General features: G+C 40.2%; 1 protein-coding gene across 14 annotated transcripts in view; it reads right to left on the bottom strand.

The window, feature by feature from the left end:
- elmo1 (engulfment and cell motility 1 (ced-12 homolog, C. elegans)) overlaps window positions 1-23,580 on the bottom strand; it is a 281,631-nt gene that overhangs the window by 12,975 nt on the left and 245,076 nt on the right. For all 14 annotated transcript variants that reach the window (XM_072560697.1, XM_072560695.1, XM_072560693.1 and 11 more), the window contains 4 exons: window positions 12,967-13,130; window positions 8,236-8,348; window positions 6,127-6,234; window positions 4,724-4,806 (listed from right to left, as the gene is read on the bottom strand). In XM_072560697.1, the coding sequence (XP_072416798.1) occupies window positions 4,724-4,806; window positions 6,127-6,234; window positions 8,236-8,348; window positions 12,967-13,130 (468 nt within the window). The remainder of the gene's footprint in view (window positions 1-4,723; window positions 4,807-6,126; window positions 6,235-8,235; window positions 8,349-12,966; window positions 13,131-23,580) is intronic.

The raw sequence follows: 23,580 nt of genomic DNA, 5'->3' as shown, positions 1-23,580 counted from the left end.
TCTGCAGCAGAATATTGTGAAGCAAATCAAAACCAGCTCAGATCCGAGAGTTGCAATGGACAGGGATTGAACAGTTTTAGATGCTACACAACCTGACTCACAGCAATAATGACATACACTGCTTTCTCAAGCAGTAGACCAACAAATCTTCAGTCTTTACTAGCAGTTGACAGACTGGTCTCCTGAGCATACTTTAATAAGTTCATTGGTGTCTGTTTTATATTACTTTGGAGAAGTGACAATATTCTGTTTTTTTCTGATAAGTCAACATCACAAGTGATTATGATCTCAGTTTATTGCTGTCAGCACCAATGTTTCAATCATGGAGAGAGAGCTGAATGAAATGCACTAACCCCCACCTCCTCTGGGTTGGATGTTCAATTCGAGTGAAAGTTCTTTTTTAATGTACAGAATCTTCAAAGTGGTTGATTTAAATTGGCTTATATTTGGAATTCTTTTAAACATAAATAATCATTTGGGGCCTGTAGTTATCTCTTGATGGAAATGCCTCTGCAGTGGAGTGCCTTTCATCATTTCTTACATTCTCTGCCATCTTTTGAAGCTGTCAGAAACCGTCTTCTTCACTTCAGGAGAGATCACCCCTACAGCATCATGTGCCAGGCAGAAAGCCTGACAGCAGCAGTGCGATATAGCTGCCACATCAAATAGATCTGCTGCTCCAGGGATAACATTTCAGGCATTCTGACCCCTGCCTAATGTAAACCTTAACTTGTTTAAACCTCAATAGGCATTCAGCCCACAGTTAATGTCACTCACCAGCGTTCAACAGCTCGCCAAGTCCCCAAGCACCTCCATCCTTTGAAAGTCTCCACAGTCATTTACAAAGGGATTAAACGGTGATCAGGGAAAGACCAGGTCATTCAAATCTGCCCATTTATCCATGGCACTTGGAGCACTGTGACTAGACAATTCCAACCTTACCCATCCTCACACTGGATGCTTAAAAGAAAATCCATCAAAAACCCAAACTTACTGAAGGAAAAAATATATTTGGAGCAAAAAATGATCAAGAGCAGAGCAGGAGAACAGAACACTGACAAAACGTCTCAGCCTGCCAATGCAACAGTTTTCAGTCTAAATCACCGATCTTCTTCTGGACTTTTACACATTTATATTTCCTGTCATTCCACAACTGACAATTACTAAATCTCACTTTAAACACTTACCCTTAATTAACTTCAAGATGTGGCCATCACTGGCAGCAATTATCTTTATTGCACATCCCTAGTTGAGTGACTTCCTTGGCCACATTAAAGTGCAGTTTGAGATGTGAGTCTGGAAGCCTTGGAATCATATGTAAGTCAGGCCATGTAAGGATGGAAGATTTCCTTCTTAAAAATATACTAGTGAACTGGATGTGATTTTGCAATCTAAGAGCTCAATTTTTTGAGTTTATTTATTTATTTGCAAATTGTAACAAAGGAATATGGGTGACAGAAAGCAGTCACTTTGACTGATACAAAACATCTTATTTCAAATGCTCTATTTTTTGCTAAGGTGGAATTTAAATTCATACTGCTGGATTGTTAGTTCAGTTCTCTGGATTTACTACACTATGCTATAGTATCCAATTCAATTCTGAATATACGAATAAAAACCATTCATCAGTATTGGTTTCAAAAAGTTGCCACATCCCTTCATCTTCTTCAGTAGTTGAGAGGCATTGTTCCCTAAACTGTGGTGTTCATGTGCATTCTCCACACATTCAACCAATTTTCATTTTAATCCTCTGTCTGCGCTCAGCATGACAGCAGTTTCAGTTCAGGATTCATTGCCTTTGGAGAAAGATCCAATTTGGCAGTTTCCATATTGTGTCAAACAAGTTTATTTTTGAGTTTATTTATATATAATCTGGGAATTGTAATGATGGAACGTGGGTGACAGAAAGCACAGCAGGTAGAGATCCACACATGAGATTCAGTACAGATTTGATAGAATCCCTACTGTGCAGGTAGAGGCCATTTGGCCCATCGAGTCTGTACCGACCCTTTGATTGAGCACCCAGACCCACCCTAACCCTCTATCCCCGCATTACCCCTGTCTAAGCCACCTAGCCTACACATCCTTAATCTGCAGGAGGAATCTGGAACACCTGGTGGAACTCCACACAGACACGTGGAGTATGTACAAACGCCACAGTCGCCCAAGGCTGGAATTGAACCTGGGTCCCTGGTGTTTGTGAGGCAGCAATGCTAACCACTTAGCCACCTTGCTGCCCCTTAAAAATGCTTCGCCCGAACAGGGTCTTGAACCCTGGACCCTCAGATTAAACTCTGATGCTCTACCTTCCAAGCTAATCAGGCCCTAAGATTTTCAGATCATTATTACTGTATCAGGGATCTTTCCCCAATCTCACCAGGTCATTCATGATAAAAAATATTATTAACATTTTGGAATGAAGTTGAGAAGAGGAAGAATGTAGAATTTGGGTTTAGTTACAAGTTATGTTTGTCAAGAATGCCAACTAAGATGGAACAGAAATTTAGCACTTATTTTCTTCCCACTTTCCAAGTTGTTCTTTCCCTGTTACACCAATGTTCAACAAGTCTGTAAATTGTTTCCACTCACAAGTGGTAATTCTGTCAGATTTAATGCTAGTTTTATGTGATGCCAGATGTTATTCTCTACTGATGCCAATTTTAGACAACATTTAAAACAAGTGTTCCATACAATTTCACTGGTTTCCTGACCGATACGCGAGATTATTGTTTCATCCAATTTTCTCAGCAATGCTCAGTTAAGAAATATGCCAGAGCAATTCAGTTGCAGACCTGCGCTTTCATCAGCTAATGAAAAGGGTTCACATTTGCAGCTGAAATAGTCCACCAACAAATATCTTCTGTGCTTGATGCCAAGAGATGCCTAATTTGTTCTACAGTCCCAGTTCCCTGTAGGTGGTGATGCATGTACATCACAGAGTGCCTTTGTACCATATGGGCATGTTAAGTAACTTGGTGGCAGCACTCCCACCTTGGAATCAGCAGGTTCTGGGTTCAAGTCCCATCCCAAGAGATTTGAATAAATAATTTAGACTGACACTGCTAGTGCACTAAAAGAGTACTTTCCAGTCCAGTCAAACTACTCACCTGGAGTTAAAAGTTGTTATGGCACAAGTCTGAAGAGAACCAGGGGCGTTCTCTCAGTGAACTGACCAATATATACAGTATTGCCCAAAGTAGATGAATGAAACAGATTGCCTGCTCATTAACACATTGCTGTTTGTAGGAGCTTGCTGTGTGCCACAGGGTTGCTGTACTTCATTGATTGTAAACACTTTGCAATGAATTGACATTGAGAATGATGTGTATAATTGCAAATTCCTGCCTTTTTTTCCCCTTTCTTAAATGAAACCTATTACGCTAATTGTGGATTATTTGAGCAGGGTGATAATGAACTGCTAAAAATTACTGTGCAGAGTATCATTATTGCTGCAGGTTAAGTTCATTTTATCTGCTGAAATTCAATGCAAAGACAAAGGACATGGCAGTCAGGTAAATAGAGGAGTGCTGCTCAAGATAACCCATGCACTGAACACTTCTTCAATTTCCACAGAATCAATTACATTGATACACATTAGTGCAGAAACCGTAATTTACATACTTAGCAGAGGAACAATAAGTTCTAGTGTATTTCCAATGTCCTTGAACTCCCATTGAGTTTTACTGGGTAAATCCACATTAGATCAATACCTTGATCATGGGAGTCTGACCTTTAGAAGGCCAAGCTCAACACACTCAATAATTTCCACCCTCTTCTTCCTACTTATTTGATGATTAGTTTTTTTAAAAAAAGGCTGCAAAGTAGTGGCATTCATGGAATAATTTTCACAAAATGCCTGTCATAATCCCACAAAAATAGAGTCTGGCTGATACTGACAATCATTTTAAAAAATCCATTAGGGAATTCTGAAAAGCTTCATTAGTCAGAGTAGTGAGAATGTGGAACTCCCTACCACATGGAGAGATTGAGTTAACTGTATGGATGCAGCGAAGGGGAAGGGAGATAAGCAGAAGTAGGAGGAGCGAATAGAGGACTACTATGATAGATTGAAATGGGAAAAGATGGGGAGGGCTCATGTGGAGCATAAATGACTGGTTAGGGTGAATGGCCTATGACATGCTGTATATCCTATACCATCAGTCACTAATCAGTAGCCCGACACACTCTAGACTTGAAAACAAAGTGCACCATATTCAAATTTGACAGCAAATGAGCAAAACAAGTCTTTCTCTCTTCAAAGCAGTGAATGCCAAAAACCGAGAAAAGAAAGATTTGTGCTTAAATAGTGCCTTTACAACCCCAGAGCATCCCAAAGCATTTTATAGCCAAAGAGATAGTTTTGGAGTGTAGTCATTGCTGCAAAGAAGGAACCAGGTGCCAATTGCACACAGAGTAAAATCCCGCAAGTAACTGTAAAACAAATCAACATATTGTGTTATTGCTTTAGGTCTTGGTTGAGGGATGAATGTAGGCCAGGATATTCATAACTCAACTGCACTACTTCGAGTAGTGCAGTAAAATATTCTATGTCCGCCTAAGTGAGGAAGATGGGACTTTAGGTTAATGTCTAATTCAAAAGGTGTGCATTTTCATTTGTAATACTCCGTACATACATTCTTACATTCATTTAATACCAACATGAAACCATAAATTATCTTGGCATAAAACTAGAATCCTTCTGAGGTGCACAATGAATATTTACCTTATTTTGTTTAAGGGCACCTTTTTCTTTCATGTGCGGACAATCCTTTCCGGTCACAATAGCTTTGATATCAGCCACTGGTACTATAAAAGAAAAGATTTGTTGCTTCTATCACCACAATATAGACTAAATCCACGGGCAAAGAATTCAGAGGCCCAGGTTAGATTACATTAGATTCCCTAAAGTGTGGAAACAGGGCCGAAGTCCACACCAACCCTCCGAAGAGAAACCCACCCCCCTATATTTACCCCTGACTAATACACCTAACATTACGGGCAATTTAACGTGGTCAATTGACCTAACCTGCACATCTTTTGGACTGCGGGAGGAAACCGGAGCATCCAGAGGAAACCCACGCAGACACGGGGAGAATGTGCAAACTCCACACAGACAGTTGCCCGAGGCGGGAATTGAACAAGGGTCCCTGGCATTGTGAGGCAGCAGTGCTAACCACTGAGCCACCGTGCTGCCCCACAGTGTGGAGATAAAGATTTAAAACTCACCACAGAATGCAAATGTAAAAACCCATCTGGTTCACTAATGGGAAGGAAATGTGCCAGCTGTACCTGGTCTGGTCTGGTCTTCAGGTGACTCCAGACCTGCAGTAATGTGATTGACATGTACTGCCCTTTGAAATGGCCTAGCAAGCCACTTGATTCAAAGGAAATCAGTACATTCCCACACTCATTCCTGAGTATGTGTAACAGATTTCTCCTTGATCAAAGCCGCTCTGAAAATAATAGCCTAAACATGTGCCTGAAAGCAGCTACCCAACATCTTTTCAAAAGCTTGATTCAATTATACATAAATACTGAAGTGGTATCAGCTCTGCAATAGTGCTATTGATGAAACAAGGTCAGGCAGATTGCCACAATGCTGTGCTAATGTGGTCTCCTCCTACTTCACATCGACTCAGGTGGGGGAGGGGTGTGTGAGGGGGGTGCGTACTGTACTACAATTTTTTTATAATCCTTACAGTAAGGAAACAGGCCCTTTTGGCCCAACAAGTCCACATCAACCCTACGAAGAGTAACCCACCCAGACCGATTCCCCTACGTTTTACCCCCGACTAATGCACCTAACATTGGGAAATTTAGCATGGCCAATTCATCTGGCCTGCACATCTTTGGATTGTGGGAGGAAACCAGAGCACCCTGAGGAAACCCACGCAGACACAGGGAGAATGTACAAACTCCACACAGACAGAAAGGCTGGAGTCAAACCCAGGTCCCCTGGTACTGTGAGGGAGCAGTGCTAACCACTGAGCTACTGTGCCATCCCTCATGCTCATTTTGCTCATGCACAAAGAACAAAACTCTGTAGACATTATGTACAAAAGCATGTTCCCTGTGTTTATTGCATGTGAGAATAGTTTCTATGATTCTGTAACTGACTTCACTTACACTTGTCCTGTAAAGATTCATGGGGCACCTCTCCCTGAGGGCTCTCCTCCTGGTCTCCATAATGCAAGACTTTGTGGTTTGGCGAAAGGCGACAATACCAGAATTTATCTGTAAAATTAATAATTATTTGTCTGTAAAAGTAATAGTTTTGTCACTTCTCACTTAGTTTTAAAAGCTCATTGTTATGAATATAAACACTCATGCAAAAATATGTAGCTTTTAAAAAAGCTGAACTTATATAGATAACTCTTCAGTCCAAATATTATGAAACGTTTACTGAGGCTGAATCAACAAAAACCTTCCAAAATGTGATTTCCCATTCTTGTTATGCTGTCCTTGCTACCTCGCACTGGCACAGCAAAAGGAAAGCATAAACCAATGCAAATATTAATGGTCCTTGCTTCATTCTGCACATGGTGCATAAAGGATAAGGAGTAGCCCCAGCAAACTCTCCTAAGACCTTGATTTCACTGATTCAGACCCCTGGAGTCAACAAAAAGCAACTTCGCGAAGATCATCCACTGTCAGTTTATAACATATACCCTGAGTCATATGTATGGCATGTGGTGATGTGGTTAAACCATCATCAATCATCTCTCTCTCTCTCTCTCTAATGAGAGAGCAGCCCTATGGCCCAGTTGGACTATGATGATTTTATCTTTATACCATCAAAACAAAATAAGGAACTGGCATTTATATCACACCTTCAATGAAATAAAATATCCCAAAATTCTATAATCCATGAATATGCTTATGCAATACGTGTAACAGAAATGCTGCAGTTACACATCTTGAAGAAACTTCCGGTCCATCCTTCACATTTTTCCAACTCCAGTATATGCACAGTCACACTGAGCAAATTCGCTCTGTTCTGGGCTGTTTACTTCTGAGAGAAATTAGGGGTAGGCATTATATGTTGACCTTGCCATTGTCATTCAAAGCCCAAAAATAAATAAAAATGATATACTGCATAAAATTATAGAAATATATACCGTCCTATTACTTAGCAATTCATTAAAAATGGAGAGGTGACAGCCTTGTAGTATTATCACTCAACTGATAATCCAGAGACACAGGTAATGTTCTGGGGACAATGGTCCGAATCCTGCCGTGGCAGATGGTAGAATTTGAATACATTAGAAGTCTGGAAATGAGTCTAATGATGACCATGAAAGCATTGCTAATTGTCAAAAAAAACCCATCTGGTTCATTAATGCCCTTTTGGAAAGGGAACTGCTACCCTTACCTGGTCTAGCCTGCATGTGCCTCCAGACCCACAGACCCTCTGGGCAATTAGAGACGGTCAATCAATGCTGGCCCAAAGCCCATGAGTGAATAAATAAAATGTTTTCTTAAAGTACAAAATAATAACTCAAAACATTTTGGCAAGTTTGTTAACATGGCTACTTTGACATTAGAAAAGTGGAATGATCTATTTGATTGTGATGTTAACGTACAGAATTTGCATTTCCAATACTCCTGTATATAATTAAGGCTGCATTTGTTGACACCAACGCAAGTGCCACTTTAAATTGCGCACGTGCAGATTTTGGGGGATGCAGATGGCGTGAGGGGGGCAAGACTGCGATGGGAGTGGGAATGAGATTGGAGAGAGAGAGAGAGAATCAGAATATGTGGGGAGAGATCAGGAAATGCGGAAAAGAGAATGGCATGGAGTGGGAAAAGATCAAGATGGTGGAGTGGGAGAGAGACTGGGATGGGGAAATGGTGGGTGGGTGGGTGCGTGGGTTTGGGTGGCTGGGGTGGGGTCCAAGGAATGGACCTCTGCCACACCTTCCTGGACTCTTCTTATCACTCCCCCAACCCTCCCTCCATTACTGGGTACTCCTTGTCTCATCCTCACCTCCTGGTCATTTGGGCCCTCTTCCCTTCTTACTCTGGGGATTCCCCATGTATGGCATCTCTCTCCAACAGCAAAATTCACTTCAAAAAAGTCTACATGTTGATGTCAATGCTTGGAACTGTGCATTTCCCAATGAGCATGCATATGCAGTTGCCCACAATTGCTGGAGTCAGTAAACACTGCCTATAATTAAAGTGTTTATTCTGGTAGAGGTGAAGGTGTTGGTAAATCGGACTGCTGACTACCTTGTCTCCGCCGGCTACTGATCTTCCTGAAACAGGTTCCTTCACAAAGCCGGTTTAGCCGCTGTTGTTTGACCAGTTCCAGAATTTCAGGCTGAATCTTCTCTCGGAGTTCACTGCAGGCAGAAGGACAAACAGTCAAAGACAGAACTCTGCTCTTGTAAGCAGTGAAGGGATTAAGTTGTGATGAGCACATTTAGGGGTGTAGGAATATTAGTGTACAAGGGGTTTGTGCGTTGAAGCGAATATATAAGCAATGGGGAGTTAACTTTCAGATTAATATCGAAACAAGAAGTGTAGCTCTCTAACTAATACAACCGTGAAAATTAATCAAAATTAATTTCTGCCTGGAACTAACATTTGTACCTTCGCTTCCAGTTGGTCTGGCAATCTGCATTTTGCTGTCTTCCGGAGACCTCATATTTAAAAGGGATCTTGAGAAGAGATGCCAATGACCTTCTTAGCAATGCAGTCCGAGTAAATTGTTGGAACAGTTTCTATTCTGCATGGGGATCTGTACAGTATCTGATCTGGGGTTAACTGATACTCAAATTGCAAGATCAAAGTAGAAAAATTATTTCATCCTCCCTCGTTAAGTGATGAGAACAAGAATTCAGCCCAAATATCTCTTCAAATGAGTATTCAAAAAATAAATGATCGCCGAAGTATTCCTAAGGAAAGGGTTACAATTTTGGATGAGCACTAAGTCACACTAAATGTAACCATTCAACATGCTAATCAAGCAGAGCTTCTCAGGTAATTACTTACAATTATCCTGCTTGTTATCCCTTTTAAAACGTTAATCAATGGAACCCTGTGTTTCATACTGACATTTATTACCACATGGTAATCTGCAAACCAGAATACAAATTCTTGCCTAACAATTCAACAAAATCCGAACACCTTCATGATCTTAATTTGGAAGATAATTACCTACTACTTCAAATATATTTGAAATACCAGTTGTAACAAATACAAGTTTAACTTACTATATGGTGAACCCATTTTGACTTTTTTCTCTCTTCATGCCATTTCCTACTTGTAACAGCTGCCATTCTCATTAGTAGGGATGGAAGACCTATCTTCAGATTAAAATGTTGAATCTTTGAAGGAAAAGATCAACTGTTTATCATCTTGATCAGCCAGTTGAGACTTAGAACTTCTTGTCTACAATCCTAAATTTAGCTGCTGTATAGGTTTCACCAGTAATACTGGGCATCACCTTCCTGAAGAATTTAAGTACTCTATCAATTAAGATTTTAGAAAAGCATGCCCGTTCCGTGTCAGTGAGAAACAAAAGAAATAGAAGTTACAATACTGCTTATTGACATAAGGGCTATCATTATATCATTATGAATGTTTGACTGCTATCCACAACCTATAATTATCTCAGGAGGGGTCTGGAATTTACAGTTTAGAGGTGATTTTGGAATGGTGATATTGTCACTGAACTTTAATCTAGAGGCAAATGCTCTTGGAACATAAATTCAAATATCATCATGGTAGCTAATGAAACTTTAAATTAAATCACTAACAGCAGGAATTAAAAGGTAGACTCAGTAATGGTGGTCATGGCAAGTATCAGTGATTTTTACAAAAACCCATGAGAGAAAGAAATCTGCAGTTCTTACTTGGGCTAACATACCTGTGATTTTACAGACACAACAATATGGTTGAGTTTAACTACCTTCTAATCCATTTGGTTCAATGGAAGTTAGGGATGGGAACCAAATGCTGGCTTTGCTAGTAATGACTGAATTCAATAAAAGGTTAAAGGGAGAAAAACAATTCAGCTGATAGCTCGAAGAAGTTATTAAAGGACTAGGTGTCTTTGACGTTGAGTTGTGAAGACAAGTCTATTATAATAAAGTATTAAGTGGCCGAAAGTCTTTCAAAGCTTTGAATTTATTTTTAAGATTGGGAGTTTTATTTTTAGACACATTGATGACCGCAATAAATATTTAGAACTTTATTTCATCTCAAGATGGCTCTGAAGGTTTGCCCACAGAGGATACTGACTGATTTGGCATGAAGGGATAAAAGAAAAGAATGAGTTGACATTGGGGCCGATACAGACCATGATTTGGCATATAGAGTACAAGTAACCACTGGACAGGGTGTGAGACATGAATTGCCATTGAGAGTGGTGAAGTAAGGGGCACGAGGAATGAGGGATGATGGGCCTAAAATATGAGCAAACACTGGGGGAAAGACCTAAAAGTGGATCTTTTGAAAAGCCAATCCCATCAATCCCTGTCCATCCCATCCTCAGAACCTTTAGCTTCAACCTATCTGCATCTGGGGCTGACAGAGCCAACCCTATTCCACAGCAGCCTCCAGCACCAGAAAACAGATGCTGCCATTACTGGTACCTTCTCCCAAAGCCAATGTGCTGAGCTGGGAAATTTCCCAATTTGTGCTACTTCTCTGGGGATCGCAAATCTGGCCCAAAATTCAAGATCCTGGAGGTAGCAGGTGGCACAAAGTAGGACTGTAATATTTTTACTGGCTTTTCAGAATTAAAACCTATGATCTTAAGGAATCTAATTAGTGTGTTCAGTTATGCACACTCTAGTGCCTGATCTCCTGTTAATACACTGTGAATCTCCTGGCCAATTCTGTGCAATTCTAAAAGAAGGTTTAATTTATATGCATCAAAATGTAGGCAATTGGCAAGAGCACAGTGCCTTGAAGAAATGACTTAATTTAACTTCTGATACTATTAGAAATTCAGATACATCAAGTAGAATTAGTGAGTAAACACAGCCATTTTAACCCGAAGGAAACAGAACACTTAAAATGCTATAAACGCATCAACTTTGAAATTGATGCTAATGTAAATGAGTAGTGTATTTTGGTTGGTATAGCAACTGTCCATTTTCAACATGGGCAGTTTAAGGGGAGAGTATTGTATTGCATAGATTTAAAGGGGACATCTTTTGACAAGTGGAGGTGGGAAAGAAATGTTCACCTAGAGCCATTATTCTTAAGGTATCCAGACACTTATAGTGGAAAATGTGAACATTTAGAAATGGGATTGATGATGATGAATTTAATGGTAATACTAATCATTCTGTTATGGACCAGGTCAGATTCCCTCAAAACATTTCAAGAAGGCAGCCCAGACCCTAACTTTTCTCATTGTTTTAAGCAGGTGTAGAATGGCTATACCAGGAGTGATACAGCAAGCTCAACCACTCAGTTTTAAACAAAACAGAATTTATTTACAGTCTACTGAATGATGCATGAACAAAGGAGAACCGAATTTAGAATAATTTAACCTATCTGAAAACCCAATCAACTCTATCGCAACTTAATGATGCTGTTCCAAATACTTGCAACATTCCCATATACACCCCTTTGGTAAAAAAAAGGTAAAGTCAAACACAGCTTATTACAGGAGAGATGCCAGAGAGAGAGGATCAGTGTGGAACTGCTTCTTTGGGTCCAGCAGCTTTTCTGGGTTCCCAGCTAAAACTTGACCAGCAGCTACAAACAAAACAGCTTGCTAAAACCAAACCAAACCAAACCAAACCCTGAACTGGGAGAACTTTCATTGTATAAAATGTTTTAAAAAAACTCAAAAGCTTTTGCAAGATAGTTCCAGACATATTGGAACCTCTGCATTTACGACCTCTCTCAAAAATAAAACCAAGTACAACTTAACCTTGTTAAAGGACCATCAGCATCACGATTCTCAAACAACCTGAGGTGTAGAATGCCAGCAGATTTGGGGGTTTAGACGTACCAGAAATCTCTCTATGTGGAACTACGTTACTGAAGAGGAGAGAAAACTGAGCTAAAAATAACCTCTTCCCTTCCTTATAATGATTAATCTGTACTTATCCCGTTGAAACTGGGCAGCATGGTGGCTCAGTGGTTAGCACTGCTGCCTCACAGCGCCAGGGACCCAGGTTCGATTCCAGCCTCAGGTGACTGTCTGTATGGACTTTGCATGTTCTCCCCATGTCTGTACGGGTTTCCTCTGCGTGCTCTGGTTTCCTCCCACAATCCAAAGATGTGCAGGTCAGGTCAATTGCTGAATTGTCTATAGAGTTCAGGGATGTGTAGGTGAGGTGCATTAGTCAGGGGTAAATGTATGGGAATGGGTCTTGGGTGGATTACTCTTCAGAGAGTTGGTATGGACTTGTTGGCCTGAAGGGCCTGTTTCCACATTGTAAGGATTCTAAATTATTTGTTTTAACTACCTGTGTCATTTTTCTCTTAAATAGGAACAGAAGTAGAGCAATCATTCCCTGAGCCCCATCCCACCATACCATTAAATTATGGTCAATAAGTTTCCCAAATCCATTTGTCCAAGCTCCATACCTCTTGATGCCATTACCTAAGAAAAGCTATTGATCTCAATCTTGAAAATTTCAATTGATCCCCATAAATCACTGTCTACTTAACTCGTAATTTTACAGATTTTCACTGCTTTATGTATGAAAATGTGCTGTCTGATTTAATCCCTGAACGGTTAAATTCTAATTTTAGGATATTTCAATCTTGTTCTGGATTCGCCAACCAGAGGAAAGAATCATTCTGAGTTTAGCCTAGCAAATCCTTTGCTACTTCAAAAAAACTTTGATTAGTTGACTCTTCAATCTTCCAAACTAAAGGGAATGCAAACAAAACTCATGCAAATTGCCTGCCTATATTTGGGAATCACTCTGAAATGTTTGAAATGACTCAAATTGAGAAGAAAAAGACTAGAAAGTATTGGGTGCCTACATGATTGGACGAGACTGGAAGTCTTCCTGGTTCATCCTCTCAGATTGCCGGATTTTCAGGATCTCAGTATAACTCAGGTTCTGCAACTTGCTCTTGAACTGATCCAGTGAGTTAGGCTTGGTTGTCAGTGCTCTTGTGATCTGCTCCTTTACAACTTGCATCACCTGAACAGAAATTCAAAATAAAAACAAACAAATCCTGGTCAGTCTGTAAACTCACTTACACTTCACCAGTGGTTCTGAAACAATGTGAACTCGGAATGTGGCATTTACAACACAAAACTGTTCTGCTTACAAAATCGAATGCAAAGAGAAGCTACAGTTTTAGATGTATGTGCACACATTAATCTGATTCCTGTTATCTACGTTTGGGGCGTCCAAAGTTAGGTCAGGTTTTTCTGCGCATTGAAATCACCAGCAGTCTACTTTTGTCATGAATTAGCGTCACACAACTGGTGTTAATCTATAAACCTGACAAAACAAAATCTTAAGGACACTTACAATTTGTATCTGTTCATTGTATAGAAAAGTTGAAGGTGCAATACACTTACTCTTTGTTTTACATGTATTCACTAACTGTGATTCAGTGTACTTGCAAGATTGGCCCTAAACTTAATTTTGCTTTTTAACCCCACTGACAAGTCCTGACAGATTGCACAGTCCTTTGGAGAGTTACATCAGAGCAGTATGTGTGTGTTTTGTTTAAATCTGCAGGAGATCCTTGCCACTACCCCCCACAGATAATGAGGATTTGGTGTATGGTTGTTTAGTACAGTTGGCTGATACACTTAATTAATCACACCAAATTACACTAATACTTAAAGTGGTGGCACTTTGTAAATCTGTAAAATGGCAACTCTACTAGTTAAAATTATAACTTACTCATTAAATTCCCTGTCTACACACAACTTCAGATAGATACTAAGAAAAAGTGTCTTATGGGCAGTAGGAAAGGTAGTTCAATTACTCTGTCCACAGTGTTTGATGAGATGATCCTTTTGTTGATCAGTTCACAGTACCTCAATCTTCCTTCTTCAGGTACTTTCATGTTTCTGCAGGTGGCACAGGATGACTCAACATGCTTATAAAGGTCTCTGATTTATTCATTAAAAGTCACCACTTACAGAAACCAAAGAGGGGAAATAAACTGGCTATTCACAGGCTTGAGATGCTTTTCTCTGCAGAGGGACAACAGCGTTTTACCTTCCAGAGGCTCTTAAGTCTCCCTACCTCTGGGTTCAAGAACTATTTGCTCTCAAGGTGTGTCATAACATCTCTGAAAAGGTTGATGAGAAAATAACTTTCTAAGGTATGGTTGGACCATATCTACAATACCACATTCTAAACAGGACACCAGACATTAGAAGGGTATAATGGTTTTTGTAGAGGTGCAGCATAGATGTATCAGATTTTCAGTGGGGTTTAAATTATGTGAATATATTTTATGAGCTAAGTGTGAATTCCCTTGTACGCACAAGATTAAGTCATCATTAGATATTTAAAGAGTTGGTAGGGAAAGCAAAGACAAACTATTGGTTTTGGTGTTGAAAAGTGTGGTGCTGGAAAAGCATAGGTCAGGCAGCATCCGAGGAGCAGGAGAATCAAGGTTTCAGGCATAAGTCCTTCATCAGGAGGCTGTGCTTTTCCAGCACCACACTTTTCAACTCTGATCTCCAGCATCTGCAGTCCTCACTTTCTCCTATTTGTTTTGGTGGGTGAGTCCAGGGTAAGAGGCAGAACTGGTAACTTTGAGCTCCGTTATTCAGCAGTGAAATCAGGAAGCACTTTGTCACATGAGGACAGTGGAAATCTGAAACTCTTGTCTACTTCAAAAATGGTGCTGGCTGGAACAATTAAAAGTGTCAAAACCTAACTATAGATCTTTGTTATTTATAGGTATTAAGGGGTAAAAACCAAAAGGGATAGATGAAGTTAATATGAAGATCAGAATGATCTAATTTAATAATGATATTAGTTTGAGGGACTGATTGCCCTACTCTTGCTCTTATTTTACATAATTATTTTCAATATGGTACATTTGCTTATACATCATGGCTGAAATTGTGAACTACATCAAGAGCTTTTTTGGTTCATTTTATCAACATTTCTAGAAATAATATCAGTCACCTTGGAGGGAGGAGTTGTTATGGGCAATATCTTTAAAGGGACATCAGACATGGACCTCAACTTAAATTTTTGGAGGGTGAATGGCACACTGCAGAAATCATACCAGGTCTAATGTGACTCCTGGTCCTTAGTAAAATGCTGGCATACCATTTCTCAGCTGGGAGAATAAAGTAGCAACACAAAACTGCCCTGCTAAAATAAAGAAAACATTTTGCACTCGGGAAGAGGGAAGTTCAAGGTAAGGATGGTCTAAGCTGCCATTATGGGGCTTGAAAGATTTGGAGTTTTTCTCCAGGCTTAACCAGGAAATATTTCATATTTCTCAGCCGCGTGTGTAGTTGAGTCCCTACAGTCACAGGTCTTGTCTAGTTGGCTCCCAATGGCATCATGACAGCTTTCAGTGGGCTGCTCCTAGCAGCACATTAAAATCATAGGTGACAAGAATCTTGGTGGTGCCAAGGCAGCTAAGTAACCTGTAACCCTGCACCAGATACACAGGGCTAAAACTGTTCAAATATTCTTTTTGAATGCTTTAATCATGTCACAGCACTCCAATCCCTGACCCCCTGTAATTCATCCCTGCAATTATCATATCAGAATTTGAGGTCACCAAAATATATTTGTAAGACGAGCACAGAATGTTATGTTGAAAAAGTCTTCATTCATAAACTTGCAATCCCCACTACTCTCAAGGTTTTGCTGATACCATAGTTGGACATTATTTTGCTGTTTTTGTTTTCAAAAGCATATTGAAGCCTGCTTGGCTGCATTAGTAATCTCTAAGTTGAGTTGCCATGGTTTCCCAATGATTCAAAACTGATTCCCTGGTTGATTTCTATTCTGTGATGATATGCCTATTTGGAAAAGAACTGACGTATGATCTTATTGCTGGAATATCTCCACTGGGGGGCCAATGATGGATGTTCCTCAGCTGCCTAACTCATTGAAAAGTAACTGCAAATTTACCCAGAGGCAGGTCCTGATCTATCCTGGGAGACCTCTGGGCATAATTTGTAACAAGTAAGTTAGTACTTACTGCTTGGCAGTAAAATATCTATCTCCCTTGCTTCATTCATTTATGAGAGTGCATAATATGTCATTTTGGTGTAAAATTGAATTTGAGAAGCATTTTCAGACTCGGATAGACCTGATAGAATGGGAACTCAACAAACTGGTAAACAATGGCAAGACTCTATTCATCCAAGAATGGGGTTCATCAAAAATACTGTCATGGTTATGATCTCTAATTAAATACAAATTTATATTCTGTATGCATGTTATATTTTTAGATTTTCTAATTGATTTTACATTTAAAACCAGATTTTAAAAGAGTCTTATTGAGATAACTGAAAAGATTGTATCTATTAACATTTTTCATAACCTCCAGACATCTGAAAATACTTGCACGATTAAACACATTTTGAAACAAAGATATAATTGCAATGAGGAAGTCCAGATCCCACTAACAACAATGTGATGTAGAACAGATAATCAGACCTTTAGGTGATGAAATAAGTATAAATATTAGCCAGGAGAACTCCCGCTGAAATGGGATCTTTAGCCTAACAGGGTTGACATGGCCTCGGTTTAACATCTCATGCAAGGTGCAGCAGTTACAACAAAGCAATACTCCCTCAGTACTACACATAGATTTACCCTTACAGTAACAAGAATAGGATTTTGAATGTACTATCATTAAGGCACAATTGACATTTACTTCAAGTTATGCCAATGACATTGATCTTCTTCTCTTCAATGGTTTCAGAAGCCGCATCAGAGTTTAGGGACAGTACATAACAAGCATATTAAACTGAAACTCATATCTACAATATCAGTTAAAGTGCGTGTTATTCACACGTAGAAGATAATTTGTCAATAGAACCCATAATTTTCTGAATCAGAAGCTAACACTTTGTAGTCAGATCCAATCCTGATAGTGAAGAATCAAGTAAAGATTGCAATGAAATACAATCCATATGGGGACATCAGTGAGGCTCAGCTAATAAAAGATATCCCCATTGAGTGGTTGTCAATAAGACTTTGAATGTGGCATTGCAAGTAAATGATATTACTGACTTGGTAGCTTTCCAACTAACACTCAATATATCCAGCTGAATGAGAAGTCCCAAGTTGCTGGGCGATTTGTGATCTTTGCCATGTTTTGCATGAGTTGAGTATTTTTCTAACAGTTCATTGTTATCTCAGCTCTTCAGTGAGCTTCAGAAAGAAACATACTTGTATGCAATCAGTACTCTAACAGCGTTAGTTGTTAAGATCACTGCTTATCTGTATTATAAACTTGAGGTGAACTGCTCCAGTTTGACAATGCAACCAGAGGTCATTAGAAAATAAAATTCATCCAGCAATAACGAAATGTTGTTTAGGTTCCATGTTGTGGGAGGGAGTGAGTGAGATTAACAAGTTTCACTACAGGAGAAAGTGAGGACTGCAGATGCTGGAGATCAGAGCTGAAAATGTGTTGCTGGAAAAACGCAAAGAAGGGCTGATGCCCGAAACGTCGATTCTCCTGTTCCTTGGATGCTGCCTGACCTGCTGCGCTTTTCCAGCAACACATTTTCAGCTCAAGTTTCACTACAGGGTCAACATACAGTTACATAGCATCAGAACTAGGGTTACAATTGTACATCTGACTGCTTTTTAGTCCTCATCACTTAGAGAAAGTGGCGAAGCCTTCAGTGACCTCGTTGTTATTCCATGGTACACTCTTCTGAAATATTTCACCTCATTACTTTCTCTGTGTTTAAAAAAACTTCCCAAAATGTTTTGGAGAGGCCAAGTTTTTGGTCACCACTAGCTCCTCTTCCCCATTATGACAGAAAAGAAAGAGTTTACATGCGAGTGCCAGCCCTAGGCACGTGCTCAGGTGGGAGTGGAACTTATACTTGAACAATTTAGCAACAGCAACAGTTGACACTGCTCTACTTGGTATCCATTGTTTTGTATTTTGGATATGTAGCTGAGTGAAGTTATGTTTGTGGCAATAATCTATTCTGGCCAGAGCAAAAGACGACATGGACCACCTACTGGACCTAGTCCAAATTTTCAGATTACGCTCTCTGGTATTAGACTCTCTCAGAAGGGGAAACAACCTTTCTGCATCTACTTTGTCAAATTCACTAAGAAATTGTGTTTCAATAAAGTTGCCTCTCATTCTTCTATATTCCAATGAGTACAGGCCTAATCTACTTATCCTTTCCTCATAGGACTGTCCCTCATACCTGGCTAAAACAAAGACCACAGAACTGCGGATAAAAGCAAATTACTGCGGATGCTGGAATCTGAAACCAAAAGAGAAAATGCTGGAAAATCTCAGCAGGTCTGGCAGCATCTGTAAGGAGAGAAAAGAGCTGACGTTTCGAGTCTAACTGACCCTTTGTCAAAGCTCAGAACTGCGGATGCTGGATATCAGAAACAAAAATAAACAGAAATACTGGAATAACTCAGCAGGCCTGGCAGCATCTGTGGAGAGAAACGTTTCAGGTCCAGTGATCCTTCTTCAGAACTGACTGTAACCGGGAAAAGGTTGGTATATATGCTGAAGATGGGTTGGGAGGAGTAAACGATAGGTGGAGATGGAGCCCAGAGAGAGAGAACATCAGTTGGATGGACAACCGAATGGATAATGGTCAGTCTGGGAGAATTTATAGCTGCTAATGGGGATGATTAGTAGTTGACAACATTCTGTTTGTGATAGCAGCCCATGTGATGACAAGGCCTAATGTATGGGAGTTGGAGTCAGGGCATGGGAGAAGATACTCAGGCCCTAAAATTTCTGAACTCTACATTGAATCCTAAAGGCTGCAGGATCACCAAGTGGAAAATGAGATGCTGTTCTTCCAACTTGTAGTGAGCTTAGCTGGAGCACTGCAGCAAGCCTGAGACAGAGATCTTGGCCAGGGAAACAGGGTGGTGTGTTGTAGTGACAGGCAGTAGGAAGCTTAGGGTTAGTTTTACAGACAGAATGTATGAGTTCTGCGAAGCAGTTGCCCTGTCTGCATTTGCCTCAATGTAGGGGAGACCACATTATGACCAACGTATTCAGTAGACTAGACTGAATGAAGTGTAGGTAAATCACTGCTTCAACTGGAAAATGGGTCTAGGACTTTTGATAATGAGGAGAGGAAGTAAATGGGTGGATGTTATATCTTATGTGATTGCATTTTTAAAAATTTATTCATTTTGTGGGATGTGGGCACTGCTGGTTGACCAGCATTTATTGCCTGTCCCGAGTTGCCCTTGAGAAGGTGGTGGTGAGCTGGCTTCACAAACTGCTGTAGTCCATCTGCTGTGGGTTAACCCATAGTGCCGTTAGGAACGGAATTCCAGGATTTTGGCCCAGCAACAGTGAAGAAACAGCAATATATTTTGAAGTCAGGTTGGTAGGTAATTTGGAGGGGAACTTGAAGGTGGTGCTGTTCCCAAATATTTGCTGCCCTTATCCTTCCAGATGGAAATGTGTGTGGGGTTGGAAGGTGCTGTCTGAGGATCGTTGGTAAATTTCTGCAGCCCATCTTGTAGATAATATACACTGCTGCTACTGACCATTGGTGGTGGGGGGAATGGATGCTTGTGGATGCAGTTCCAATCAAGCTGGCTGCTTTGTTCTGGATGGTGGAAACAGTGAGGTCTGCAAATGCTGGAAATAGAGTTCAGAATGTGTTGCTGGAAAAGCACAACAGATCAGGCAACATCCAAGGAGCAGGAAAATCAATGTTTTGGGCAAGAATCCTTCATCAGGAATCCTGATTTTCCTGCTCCTCGGATGCTGCCTGGCCTGCTGTGCTTTACCAGCAACACACTCTTGACCTTGTTCTGGTTGGTGTCAAGCTTCTTGAGTGTTGCTGGGGCTGCACTCATCCAGGCAAGTGGGGAGTATTCCATCACACTCCTGACTTGTGCCTTTTACATGGTGCATAGGCTTTAAGGAGTCAGGAGGGAGAGTTAGTCACTGCAGTATTCCTAGCTTCTCACCTGATGTTGTAGCCATTGTGTTTCTGTGGTGAGTCCAATTGAGTTTCTGGTCAATGATAACCCCCCAGGATGTAGATAGTAGGGGATTCAGTGATGGTAACACCACTGAATGCCAAGAGATGGTGTTAGATAGTCTCTTATTCGTGATGGTCATACTCTGGCATTTGTGTAGCATGAATGTTATTTGCCACTTATCGGCCAATCATGGGAAGATGCTATGGGGGTGTGAGGTGTTGGATGTGGAAGTGGAGCGGACCAAGGTATCCCAGAGGGAATGGTCCCTGTGGAATGCTAACAAGGGAGGGGAGGGGAATATGTGCTATGTGGTGGCATCTGGCTGGAGGTGACAAAAATGGCAGCTAATGATCCTTTGGTTATGGGATGATAAGTGAGGACTGGGTGAACCGTTTCAATGTTGAGGGAGGGAAAATAGGTGGTGAGGGCTGAAGTGCAGGAGATGGGCTGCAGATAACTGGGGGCCCTGTCAATCACAGTGGTGGGGATCCTTGGTTGAGGAAAAGGTGGACATTTCAGAGGCCCCTTTGTCGAAGCTGGCATCATCAGAACACATGTGACAGAGACAGAGGAACTGGGAGAACAGAATGGAGTCTACAGGAAGCAGGATATAACCAGAAATTGCTGGAAAAACTCAGCAAACTCAGACTCGTTGTGTCATCCTCACCATTTTTGCCTCTTTTTGTCATTTGCAAACTTGGCTATAGTGAATTCACTTTCCTCATCCAAGTCATTATTATATGTTGTAAATAATTGTAGCCCCAAAGCTGATCTCTGTTGCATGCCATCAGTTACACATTGCCAAACTGAAAATGGCTCATTTATCCAAATTCTCTATCTTCTATTAGTTAGACAATGCCCTATCCATGCTAGTATACTATCTTCAACACCATGGGCTCTAATCTTAAGTAACCTAATGTGTGGTATCTTAACACCTTGTGAAAATGCAATTATATCACATCCACTGCTTACCTTTTACTTCTCTTGTGTGTGACCTCTCCAAAGAATTCTAGTAAATTTGCCACACAAGATTTCCTCCTCATGATTCTGTCTGACCATATTATGCATTTCTAAATGCTCTGCTATTACATCCTTTATAACAGACTAAAACATTTTCCCAATCACAGATGTTAAGCTAACTGGCCTATAGTTACCTGGTCTTTATCTCCTTCCCTTTTTAAATAAAGGTTTTATGTTGGCAGCTTTACAATCCTCAGGCACATTTTCAGAATCTAAGGCTTTCTGGAAGATTACTACTAATGCAACCACTAGATAGTTCCTTCAATACCCTGGGATGCATCCCATCAGGTCCAGGGAACTAACTGATCTTTATTCCTCTTAGTTTCTCAAGCACTTTTCTCTAGCAATATTTGTTGTATTTATTCCATCCCTTCCTTTTACCCCTTGAGTATTTAGTAATTTTAGAATATTATGATCATCTTCTACAATGAAGATTGATGCAAAGCATTTGTTCATCTACTCTGCCATTTCCTCACTTCCCATTATTATTTTCCCAGCCTCATTTTCTCAGGGACCTAGGTTCATTTTGGCCTCTCTCCCTTTTTATATATTTAAAGAAGCTCTTGGCGTCCATCTTGACATTACTTGCAAATTTGTCCTGAAATTTTACTTTCTCACTATTTTTGGTAGTTATTTTTTGTTTGTTTAAAAGCTTCCCTAATTCTTTGACTTACGACTAACCTTTACCACGTTGTCTTTCAATATGATGCTGTCCTTGACTTCACTAGTTAACTATCCCCTTCCCAGATAATCGTTCATCCCCACCAGAATAAGTCTTTGCTGAGAGCCATGAACTATTTTCTTAACCATCTGCCATTGTTTCTTAATTGTCATTAAATCATTTTTCCCAGTCCATTCCAGCCAACTTTGCCTTCATTCCTTTTTAATTATCCTTGGTTAAGATTAACACAGTTGCTTCTGTGTTATTTAGCATTTTTTAAGCTTAGCACAGTTGTCCCTCCCTCTCAAACTTAATATTAAATTCATCCATGTTATAGTCACTGTTTGCGAGGAGATCTTTTATTAAACTCAAGATCATTTATTAAACCGACCTCATTACACATCACCAGATCCAATATAGCCTGACTCCCGACTGGATCCCATCACAAATGATTCGAGGGAACTTTCCCAAATACTGTCTATTTTTTCTTCCTGATGGCTCACTTTCCTCATCTATATGAGGAATAAAGTCACCCAAGATCAATGTAATCCCAATTGTACAGCTGCATCATAAACCCTACTATTAAAACTACTTTGTTGTTGTTCGAATGTATGATGATTTATGAAATGCATATGAAAACCAATCTGGTTATGTGTCGTCAGGGAAGTGGTAAGAACAGACTGTTCTTTTGTATGGTCTCAATCATAGGGTTGTATCACTATGAGTTGCATTTTGTATCAGCTGAAAGGCCACTGCAAAGACACTCACAGACCCTGGACCACACTGAGAAAACCACAGTTCCATACACACGTAGGTTATTAAGAATGTTCATATATATGTTCTTTCCAGCGGGAATTATTGGGTTGTATGCACCATTCAGAAATATAGAATGGTCAAATTTACTTCCTCCCTTGAACCTGTAACACCAATGTTACCATTCTGATATAGTCAAATTCAAAATAGTTGAATGACAGACCACTGAATGATACCACAAAAAATATTGAAACTACATTCAGGGTATTCATGTATTCATCTATGAGCAGTAGCTAGCTCATAGACCAGATTAATATGGACCTTATGGCTATGTCAATGTTCATTCAGTTCCCAATGTCATCAAACAAATGTTCTGAAGGGGAGCAAAAAGAAAAGCAACTCTGATGACAGTTTTTAATCAAAGGGTTCAGCTTTTCAGTTTTTAGTTTAAGATGATGTAAAGAATTCAATTTTCGGTTATTAGTTTTTGCATGCTAATCACCTTTAACAATTTACGGACTGGGATTGATGTGATGGATGCAGAGAATGAAGAGGAGACCTTGAAAAATCACAAGGTAGAATAAAATTTCAAGAATGCTGTGTAAGTATGGAAGGACAATGGACAGTGCATCTGTGAGATCTCGACTCAACTATCAGTCTCTGGCTTGATGTTGAAGCAGCTGAGCACATGAACAACTCAAAAACATAACATTTTTCATTTGGTTAAAACATTGTTCTATTTTTCTTTAACATTTATTTAAAAAAACACAGATACTGTGGTACACCCCAGCATTAAGTCAGTTGTAATTAATGCACTGTCTAATTGGGTGGCACGGTGGCTTGATGGTTAACGTTGCTGCCTCACAGCGCCAGGGACTTGGGTACAATTCCAGCCTCAGGCGACTGCCTGTGTGGGTTTCTTCCGGCTGCTTCGGTTTCCTCCCACAATCCAAAGATGTGCCGGTTAGGTGAATTGGCCATGCTAAAATGACCATCGTGTTCAGGGATGTGTAGGTTAGGTGCATTAGTCAGGGGTTAAATGTAGGG

Source organism: Chiloscyllium punctatum, chromosome 41 (genome assembly GCF_047496795.1).
Source record: "Chiloscyllium punctatum isolate Juve2018m chromosome 41, sChiPun1.3, whole genome shotgun sequence".
NCBI lineage: Eukaryota > Metazoa > Chordata > Chondrichthyes > Orectolobiformes > Hemiscylliidae > Chiloscyllium > Chiloscyllium punctatum.
This window is presented reverse-complemented; position numbering and strand designations above follow the sequence as displayed.